The sequence below is a fragment of the Triticum dicoccoides genome, chromosome 7B (genome assembly GCF_002162155.2).
Source record: "Triticum dicoccoides isolate Atlit2015 ecotype Zavitan chromosome 7B, WEW_v2.0, whole genome shotgun sequence".
Taxonomy (NCBI): Eukaryota; Viridiplantae; Streptophyta; class Magnoliopsida; order Poales; family Poaceae; genus Triticum; species Triticum dicoccoides.
This window is the reverse complement of record NC_041393.1, coordinates 132,620,172-132,631,146: the sequence shown is the minus strand read 5'-3', so window position 1 is coordinate 132,631,146 and position 10,975 is coordinate 132,620,172. Positions and strand designations below refer to the sequence as shown.

Sequence of the window (10,975 nt, the reverse complement as noted above, 5' to 3'; positions counted from 1 at the left end):
CACTTGGTGGTCTTTTTCCCATTTATTTTATATTTTTCTTTGTCAAGTTTGTGATGTTTCCCCAATAGGCTATTCTATTTTTCACACTTGAATTTACTGTATGGTCGTGTGTTTGCTTTATCTATAAATAAAACGGGGCGAAATCCTACTTCGAGAATTATGGGTTTTTATCTTCGAACACAAATTCAAATTTTGTGTGTAATGTAATCCCACCGTCCCGTAATGTAAGACCTTTTTTTGGAGAATGGTGTTTTGGAGGCCGAGCTGCATGGAGGCCTTTATTTTTTAAAAAATCAAATTCAAACTTTTATGTTTCAAAAAATTCTGAAAAAATATATGCGTGTATGTAAGGATGTAACCCACATGTGTGTAAAATTTCATGATGAAATACAGTGAAATGCAGCCCGTACAAAAAAGACAAATTCATGGCCTGGGAGGATGGATAGTATCATGTGTCAAACAGCCCTAGATTTGTCTTTTTTGCACAGCCCTCATTTCAACGTGTTTTGTCCTGAAATTTTACACACATGTGTGTTATGCCTTCATGTATAGCTTTATTATTTTTTTCAGAATTTTTCGAAATGTAAAAATATGAATTTCGATGAAATTTGAATTTTGAATCTAGAGGCCTCTAGTGAGCTGGATCACCAAAGGCAATTTCCTCTTTTTTTTGACACTGGTGGTCTCTTACACTATAGGACGAGGGTATCATTTTTTTCAGGGGTTCACAATTTGTTTGGCTAGGTCCATGTTTTGAACAACAAAACAAAAGTAAAGATGTTTGCATGGACGCATATATGATTACATTTACACGCTCCACAGAGCCGCATGGATACATGCAGGCCGGAATGTGTGCTTATTTACGTACGTACGTAGCGTTTGTAGACGTATAAATATTCAAACCACACACACATAAAGACACGCACGTACGTACACATGCATGATCACAATCACACGTACGTACTACTTGGCTTCGGCGCCAAGGGTAAGGAACGCGAACGGGCGCTCGCCGTTGAAGTTGCCCGGGGGGTTGTAGTTGCAGGTGATGAAGACGCCCCGGTTCCCGGCGCAGACCACGCGCGCGCAGCCGATGCGGGTCGACTTGCGCCACACCACCTGCGTGTAGTGCCCGCACACCTTGCCGGCGTCGCAGGTGTTGCTGTCAAGATGGTAGTTCTGCTTCTCGTTGTTAGACTATGTATAACTTCTGTACATATGTACGTATATGGTACATATTGTAACACAATCATTATATATAATGAGATAAGCCACCACTAGAGGGTTGTGCTGGTTCCCCAAAACTTATTGTCTTACATGGTATCACGCTAGGTTACGATCGCTTCCGCTTCTTAACCCTAATACCCGCACCGCCGCCGCAGCCGCCGCCGCCTTCACCGCCGCCGCCGCGCCACCGATCGCGCCGCCGCCATGTCGAGCGCCGCCACCACCGGTTCCACTGCTGCGGGCTTCCTCCCGGCCTCTCTTGCGGCTCTGCTCAACCTCCCGCTCGATGCCGTCTCTGTTCCGGCTCCGATCGGGACAAGGAGCATCGGCTCCGTCTTCTCCACGCCGCCGGCGCCCTCGCTTGGGCGTGACCTCGTGGTCCACACCGCGGCGCCGCCGTCCGCTGCAGACTCCGCAGGCGTCGTCCCGCCACTCCTGCCGCAAGCGGATCACACTGCCCCGCTGGCGGGGTTGGCGGCGTCCGCCCCGGCCGCGGGCCTTGCGGCGTCCGCACCGGCCGCGAGCTTTGCGGCGCCCGCCCTGGCTGCGGTCCCGCCTCCTCCCGCATCGGCTTCGGTGCCTCCGGTTGCCTCCATGGTGTTTGCACCCCAGGCAGCCTCCTCGATGGGATTGTCTTCGCCGCCGCCGTTTCACTTCGGTCATCTCATCACCATCAAGCTCTCCGCCGACAACTACATCTTCTGGCGTGCGCAGGTTCTCCCGCTCTTGGGGAGTCACTACCTGCTAGGCTACGTCGACGGATCGCTTCCCTGCCCACCCGCGCTGGTAGACAGCGTGCACGGTCCGGTCTACAATCCGGCCCATCGCGTCTGGACGGGGCAGAACCAGGCGAACCTCTCCTCCATCCAGGGATCGCTCTCGCCGGCAGTTGCCGGCCTTGTTGTCTTCGCGAAGACGTCTCATGAGGCCTGGACCATCCTTGAGCGCACCTACAGCGCAGTCCCAGGCACGTGCCTCTGCACTCCGTCGTCAGCTTGGAGAGTGTCAGAAGCTTGACTCCACTGCCACTGAGTTCTACAACAAGGTCAAGGGCCTCGCCGACACATTGGCCTCCATTGGACAGCCCCTCACCGACTCCGAGTTCAACTCGTTTATTGTCAATGGTCTTGATGAGGAGTATGATGCCTTAGTCGAGATCATCAACGAGCGGGGCAACTCGACACTCATGCTGGCACACGAGGTTTTCTCTCGGCTCCTTCTCACTGAGCAACGGGTCGAGACTCGCCGCACCAGGGGCACTGGCTCCCTCTCGGCCAACGCCGCCACCAAGGGTGGCCGCTCTTCTTCATCACCCCGGTCTCCCTTGGGGCTGCCACCGTCGCCCGCCTCGGCCCCCCCACCTACTGCGACCTTACCGGGGGCTGGCGATCCACGTGTGTGTCAGCTTTGTGGCCGCGATGGGCACTGGGCCTCCAAGTGTCATAAGCGCTTCCAGCGAAGCTTCCTTGGTCTTGGCAATGACGGCAAAGATACACGCAACAATGCCCGTCAGGTCGCCATGGCTGATCGTCCCGCGTTGCAGAAGCAACAGGGACACACTCAGTCCTACTCCATCGATCCACACTGGTACATGGACTCTGGGGCGACAGAGCATCTAACCAGCGAGATGGGGAAGCTTCACACTCGTGAACCCTATCATGGCTCCGACAAGATCCACACCGCCAATGGAGCAGGTATGCACATCTCTCATATTGGTCAAGCATCTCTTCTCACTAGACATGCCAATAGGAGTCTTCAGCTTCGCAATGTTCTTCGAGTTCCATCTGTGACCCGTAATCTTCTTTCAGTTCCTAAACTCACACGTGATAATAATGTGCTTTGTGAATTTAACCCTTTTGATCTTTTTATTAAGGATCGGGGCACGAGGGACATTCTTCTTAGTGGGCGGTTGTGCCAGGGCCTCTACCGTCTGGAGCATCCTGGTGTCGCTCGTGTTTTCAGTGGAGTTCGGGTCTCTCCGTCACAGTGGCATGCTCGTCTTGGTCACCCGGCCACACCTATTGTCCATCATATTTTGCGTCGTCATGAGCTTCCTAGTTTGTCTAGTCATAAAGATGTAGCAGTGTGTGATGCTTGTCAGCAGGGGAAGAGTCATCAACTTCCTTTTTCGGAGTCCAGTCGTGAGGTGAAACATCCTTTAGAACTTGTGTTTTCAGATGTATGGGGTCCTGCTCAGACTTCTGTCAGTGGTCATAATTACTATATCAGTTTCGTTGATGCTTATAGTCGCTTTACCTGGCTTTACCTTATTAAACGCAAATCTGATGTGTTTGATATTTTTGTTCAGTTTCAAAAACATGTTGAACGTCTTCTCAAGCACAAAATTGTTCATGTCCAGTCAGACTGGGGGGGCGAGTATCGCAACCTCAACTCTTTCTTTCAGTCGCTTGGGATAGCTCATCGTTTAGCATGTCCACATACACATCAGCAGAATGGTTCAGTCGAACGTAAGCATCGTCATATTGTTGAAGCTGGTCTTACTCTTTTGGCCCATGCATCTGTTCCATTTCGGTTTTGGAGTGATGCTTTCACCACTGCATGCTTTCTCATCAACCGTACTCCTACTCGTGTTTTAAACATGAAGACTCCCATTGAGGTTCTCCTTAATGAACAACCTGATTATACCTTTCTCAAGGTATTTGGGTGTGCTTGCTGGCCGCATCTTCGTCCATATAACAAGCGCAAGCTTGAGTTTCGTTCTAAGAAGTGTGTTTTTCTTGGCTATAGCTCTCTTCATAAAGGTTACAAATGTCTTCATGTTCTCACTAATCGTGTCTATATATCTCGGGACGTCGTGTTTGATGAGCATGTTTTTCCCTTTGCCAACCTTCCCGTGTCCACTGTCGAACCACCATCCCTGCATTCATCCTCTGTTGCTTCTAACCAATTTGATGATGTTGCATACTCTCCTTTGCTGTTACCTAACCATGGTGCAGGAACCGGACGTGGAGCTCGTTTGGAGCTGTTGGAGGATTCACCATCATCATCGTCGTCTTCTGGTGGGCACGTCGATCGCCCTATGTTGCATGGCATCGATTCGCGTGCCCATGCATGGTCACCCGACGAGACCGTCGCGCCGAGCATCTCCACTGCTCGGTCCGTTTCGCCAGCGGCCGCCGAGTCGCCCGCGGCTCGGCCCGTCACGCCGTCTTCGCCTGCGGCTCGGCCCGTCACGCCGTCTTCGCCCGCGGCTCGGGTCCTCACGTCGCCTTCATCAGCGGATCGGCCCGCGACACCGGCCGCGCCACGGCCCACTATGCCGAGCTCGCCATCGGCCCGGTCTGTGATGCCGGAGTCGCCAGCTGCTTCGTCTGCTCTGCCGGTTTCGCCGGTGGGTCGGCCTTCTTCGCCAACCGAGTCCGAGGCTACCGTGACTGGCTCCTCGTCACCGGCTGACTCGTCAATGTCGCCGTCCTCCAGCCCGTTGCAGGCTGCTCCGTCGACCTCGGTGGTTCCTGTGTCCCGACCACATACACGCAGTCGCAGTGGCATTTTCAAACCTAAGGAACGTAAGGATGGTACGGTTGCTTGGTTGGCTGCTTGTTTGGCTGCTGCTGTTGCGGATCCATCTTTTGAACCTCGCTCATATCAGGCTGCCCTGCGCATTCCACATTGGCGAGAGGCTATGGAGCAGGAGTTTCATGCTCTTCTTCGTAACAAGACATGGACTCTCGTTCCTCCACCATCACGGGTAAATGTTATTGACTCAAAATGGGTATTCAAAGTGAAGAAGCATTCGGATGGATCTATTGAGCGTTACAAAGCGCGACTTGTTGCTCGCGGTTTTCGGCAGCGTCATGGTCTTGATTATGAGGACACCTTCAGTCCTGTCGTCAAGCCTACCACTATTCGGCTTCTTCTCTCCATTGCTGTTTCTCGTGGTTGGTCACTTCGTCAACTTGATGTGCAGAATGCTTTTCTACATGGATTTTTGGAGGAAGAGGTTTATATGAAACAGCCGCCTGGTTTCTCTGATCCTGATCGTCCTGACTATATCTGTCGTCTTTCCAAAGCACTATATGGTTTGAAGCAAGCTCCTCGTGCCTGGCATGCCCGCCTTGCCTCTGCCCTTCGTGCTCATGGGTTTGTGCCGTCTACTGTTGACACTTCGTTATTTCTTCTACAGAAGCCAGAAGTCACTATGTATCTTTTGGTATATGTCGATGATATTATCCTTGTCAGCTTTTCTCAGTATGCTGCTGATGCTCTTGTCTGCTCTCTTGGTGCTGATTTTGCGGTCAAAGATCTTGGAAAGCTTCACTACTTTCTTGGAGTTGAGGTCACTTCTCGTGCTACTGGTCTTGTCCTTACGCAGAAGAAGTACTCCTTGGAGTTGTTACAGAGAGCTGGCATGCTGAAGTGCAAACCGACCACCACACCCATGTCGTCTACCGACAAGATAACAGTTGTTGATGGTGAGCTTTTGTCTCCTGCGGATGCCACAGAGTACAGGAGCATTGTTGGTGGACTTCAGTACTTGACGATCACGAGACCAGATATCTCTTATGCTGTTAACAGGGTTTGTCAGTATCTTCAGGCTCCCAGAGATACTCATTGGGCTGCTGTTAAACGCATTCTTCGTTATGTTCAGTTCACCCTGACATTTGGTATGCATATTCGGCCGACTTCCTCTCGGGTCCTTTCGGCCTTCTCTGATGCAGATTGGGCTGGTAGCCCAGATGACAGGCGATCCACGGGGGGTTATGCAGTATTCTTTGGCTCTAATTTGATCGCCTGGAGTGCTCGGAAACAGGCTACTGTGTCACGTAGCAGTACTGAAGCTGAGTACAAGGCTGTGGCTAATGCTACTGCAGAGATTATTTGGGTGCAGTCTTTGCTTAAGGAGTTGGGTTTGTCTCAACCACAGCCTCCTATTCTTTGGTGTGATAACATCGGTGCTACATACCTTTCTGCAAATCCAGTATTTCATGCCCGAATGAAACACATTGAAGTTGACTATCACTTTGTACGGGAACGTGTATCACAGAAGCAACTCCAGATCAAGTTTATCTCATCTAAGGATCAACTTGCAGACATCTTCACTAAGCCTTTACCGCTGCCACAGTTTGAGGCTTGTAGGCGCAATCTTACCCTTCTCAGTTCTTTAGAAAGTGGCTAAGATTGAGGGAGGGTGTTAGACTATGTATAGCTTCTGTACCTATGTACGTATATGGTACATATTGTAACACAACCATTATATATAATGAGATAAGCCACCTCTAGAGGGTTGTGCTGGTTCCCCAAAACTTATTGTCTTACACTCGTCCACCCACAGCTTCACCGCGTCGGCGGCCGTCCACGACTGCCCGGAACCCCAGAAGATGTTCTCGCCGAACGGCCCGCCGGAGTGCTGGAGCAGGCAATCGCCGGCGCGCTGCGCCGCCCAGTCCTGCGCAAACCTCGCCACGTTGTTGTCCCACGCCACAGGGCCGACGCCGTCCACGGCGCGGGCGCGGTTGTGCAGATTGACGAAGTCCTGCGGGGTGTTCTGTGCCGAGACGTCAGCCACCACGGCCATGACTATGGCCAGTGCGAACATTGCAAGACTACTCTTGGAAGATGCCATGACTAGCTAGTAGGTGGCTCGAGATGGATGAAGAGTGCTGGAATTTGACCGGTATTTGTAGCCTGGGGACGTGGAAAGAGTGCATGGCTCTTCTTCTTTTTTTTGAACAGCACGGGTATCTATTTCAAGGATTCGCAAGAAGATGCCCCAAAAAAAAGTAGATGCATGTATCATGAGTTCATTACTTGCTAACTACAAGTGGTACAATTTCCTTTTATTTCCAGTACATATGCATACTACTTCTGACAACGAGTGATTCAATGCGATTTCCCGATATACATTGGTCGATTTGTTTGGGCAGTTGGGTTTGCATTAATCTAGAACTAGATCATAACCTGATTGGGCGGGCGATGTTCAAAAGCGTACATCCACATGGGCGGCTAGGGCAAGTGGCAAAATATGCTTGCGTCGTCGCTACTGCCTAGTGTGGCTTATCGGTGGTGGTTGTGCCTTTTTTCCCCTCGCGATACACTTGTGTATTAGGCTCGTCATAGTGGGGAGTAACTTAGACTAGTAACATGCATATGTTACTAGTCTATGTTACTACCTCTATAGTGGGTAGTAACATATGTGTAGTGTCATGCATCACCTCATTTATTACTTTGTAGACTCATTTTACATTGAAAACCGCTATGTGATGGTAACATATTATGTTACTCTATTTGCCTCTCTCTTCATTAATTACCTAACACATCATCTTTTTTGCTTATGTGGCATGTATGTTAGGCTGGCCATAGTGGGGATAACATAAGTAGTAACATGTACTTGGGACTCGCAAACGTGCTTATGTGGCAGGTAATTAAAGAAGAGAGAGATGGTTATAGTAACATAGGTAGATACCGTAACATAATAAATGTGATGCTACTATGTGTCATGCATGGCAATAAATGAGACCATCTATGATACTACTATATGATACTATGCACTATAGAGGTAGTAACATAGACTAGTAACATATGCATGTTACTACTCTAAGTTACTCCCCACTATGACCAGCCTTACTACCTATGTTACTTCCACTATGACCAGCCTTATTGTGTTGATAGAAGAGGATTTATAGCAGTCATTATAAAAACAGCCTCGCAAGGACAAATATGAAGGCGGCGTGCTAGGCATAGAAGAGCGCATGAGAAGGGCAAGTGCGGCCAAACTACTAAACCTACGTCTCAGTGATCAGCTAGCCAGGCGCCTTGGCCCCAGCGCGAGCCCAAGGTCTAGCGTCGTCTTTGATGTCGTTCGTGAGCCGCGCAACCGAAGGTGGTTGCGGCTTATCGAGCTCACATTTTCTTTTTTACGTGTATGTTTATGTTGGTTGTAGATATTATAGTCATGCAGATGCTGGATGTGTAATTATGATACTTGTATCCTCTAGATATGACATTATAAGTCAATACAAGCAGCATATAACTAGAAAACTGTAAGTTTTACTTTGTATTGTTTCTTTAAGAAATATTATAACTACAGGACATCACACATTATAACGTGTTGTTAGATCTTAAAATAATGTAAGCTATCTACTCTAACACTTCTCTATGGTAAAAATTTCAAGAAGATGCTACCTCGTAATCATTTGTTCTCACCTGACGGCAGCCTTGGCAAGAGCGCGATGATGACTGGCACAGCCTTGGCGATAGCGGCGGCTCCGCGGCCAAGACAGCCCGGATGGTTGTCGGCGCGCACCTGCTGGAGGTCTTCGGCTTGTCCAGCTCCTTTGCCGCCTCCTCAGGAGGCCAAGATCATCACAACAACGGTGACGGTGCGGTGTTTGTATGCATGCATGGTGTTCATGTTTATTTTGAGTGAACTGTTTGTAAATTAATGAACGGATGAACCACGATAGACTTTTGAGCATTACCAGTTGCATTCCAAATTAGCCAATTGTCATCACATATGGTTAGTCTTTATTTTCCCGTTTGGTATGGACGAATGCAATTTCCTTATGGACGTACTATATGAGCAATCCTTCATGACATGGCCGCGACTGAAACCGTGAGATACACACATATGGGGCTAATTATGGGCGATATTGAAAATGCCTACGAGGTCAGTTAATGCATACAAGTTGCCTCGAGTTGGCTAAAAGAATACGACAACCATATTATGACACCATGCCAATTTCAAATTTTTGGACCATATTTTCAAAAAAAAAAAAACAATAAGTGTAATGGTTGTGGTCTGAGTGTTGGCACAAAATGCACATCAGGATAAGGCAATATAGTGGGTCCTCATGATTCATTAAGAAAGTCATTACACAATCATGCTAGATGAATTGGGTCAATCAGCACAACTTCAATTCTCCCACGTTACCCGGCCGCTAACCAGCTTTTGTTTGGAGTCAATACAATACTATGAAAATTCGCAGGGGCACGCACCTGCAAAAACGCCTGCTGCCGTTGATGTGCGCTGTGATCTGTGCACGTATCTTTCACGGAAATTCGTTGGAAAATGGATGAAAATTCTTAAATGTATGAATATCAGACAATATACATGATTTTTCTGTACAAATATGTCCTTCACATGTACTTTTACGACCGCGAACCTTCTGTTATGCTCCATCACCCCGTTCTGTTGTAACAGTTATTCATACTATTCATCATTTTTCCTGTTCATATGTTTTTCTACTACTTGTGCATTCCTATACCCGTCTTTTCCTATCAACCTTCTAATCGTCTTCATTCGCTATTGCTTCTTCTTCTGTTTCATTTATTCCCTTCATTCCCTTATACAAGGTCACTTTGTTTTTCGTGTCAAACTTTGACTTATAATCTGGGTCAACAAAATATGGATTATATGTCATAAAAAATATATCATTGCAACGTTCTTTCAAATATGCATCCAATGACATACTTTTTGTGGCATACTACCACTTCTATTGGTAAAAGTAATGGTCAAAGTTAGATATGAAAATATGAAGTGGCCTTGTATAAGGGAATGAATGGATCATTTCCCTTTATTTAATCTGTACTCATCAGTTCATCCTCTCATGTCCTTTCCTAAGCTCATTCCATCCTTTTCCATGAGTATTTCACATTGTATTTTTCGCTACTTTCTACCGCCTTGCGATGCATGCTATCATATGTAAAAAATCTATCTTTACATTAAAGAAAGCAATACTTGTACGACCAAATCTGAACTTATGAAATCGGCTGATGAGTTCGTTAAATAAGTAATTCTTTAACACATTTTGTTCTTCCAACTGCAATGACTTCCCTAAGCTTTGATTTCATTTGGGCTCCTATGGTTAACGATGTTTGTTCAATCAAGTTCTTTTAGAAGAAATTTATACTGTAATATTCTGCTTTCTGAATCGTGCTGGTCTGGACATTATATTTTATTCATGGGCTTATCCAACTAGGTACCCCGAGTTACCCAGCATTTATTTTGGGTTGCGGACTGGACACATATCTTATCTTCTTTCTGCTTAGTCTCTTCCCCCGTCTTCTTCCTTTCTACCGTGATCCTGTAGGTCTACTTTCTTGCGGCTCCAACTCAATGTTCGTGCCACTAGTACAAGTCGATGTCCTCGACCATCAATAGGTATTACGGCTACTTCTGGTGGTTTTTTCCATTTCACCTCAATTTGTAGATAGTATGTAGACAATAAAACATCAATCAATATAACGAGACACCATCATTTTATCCTTAGTGACAACAATACAATACATTTCTTAGCCCTTAGCTTATTGTCACTAGGTTAGAGCACCACAAGATTGAACCCACTATAAAGCACCACCCTTCTAAAGAAAAACCCATCTAACTTGGTCAGGGAAAATAGATAGATTGGAGAGCATACAAGGAAACCTAAAAAATTCAATTGATTTTAATGAACAATCTGGTCATAAAGTGACAATTCATCATATCCCAACAAACACACCCAAGAATTAGTGAATTGATCCTAATCATGTAAGGCAGCTCACGAGAACATGGTATTGAAAATCCGAGAGAGAGAGAGAGAGAGAGAGAGAGAGAGAGAGAGAGAGAGAGAGAGAGAGAGAGAGAGTCATCTAGCTACTACTATTGACCATAAGGTCCTAGTAGAACTACTCACACATAGTCATGGAAGTAGCAAGGTTGATGAAGAAGCCTCCAGCATTGGATTCTCCCTCCAGTAGAGCTCTGGACAGGCCTCCGGATTGGATCTTCACGAAACAGGAACTTGTGGCG

General features: G+C 47.3%; 1 protein-coding gene across 1 annotated transcript; it reads right to left on the bottom strand.

Annotated features, from left to right (window-relative positions):
- Window positions 1-772: 772 nt before the first annotated feature.
- Window positions 773-6,852, bottom strand: LOC119335414 (pathogenesis-related protein PRB1-2-like). The gene is made up of 3 exons (XM_037607549.1): window positions 6,507-6,852; window position 6,337; window positions 773-1,182 (listed from the first exon to the last, which is right to left on the bottom strand). The coding sequence occupies exons 1-3, from the start codon at window positions 6,809-6,811 to the stop codon at window positions 964-966; spliced, it is 525 nt and encodes a 174-aa protein (XP_037463446.1). The 5' UTR covers window positions 6,812-6,852; the 3' UTR covers window positions 773-963.
- Window positions 6,853-10,975: the final 4,123 nt, after the last annotated feature.

Coding starts and splice junctions, on each gene's coding strand:
- LOC119335414 (XM_037607549.1), bottom strand. CDS start 6,811: ATGGCATCTTCCAAGAGTAGTCTTGCAATGTTCGCACTGGCCATAGTC.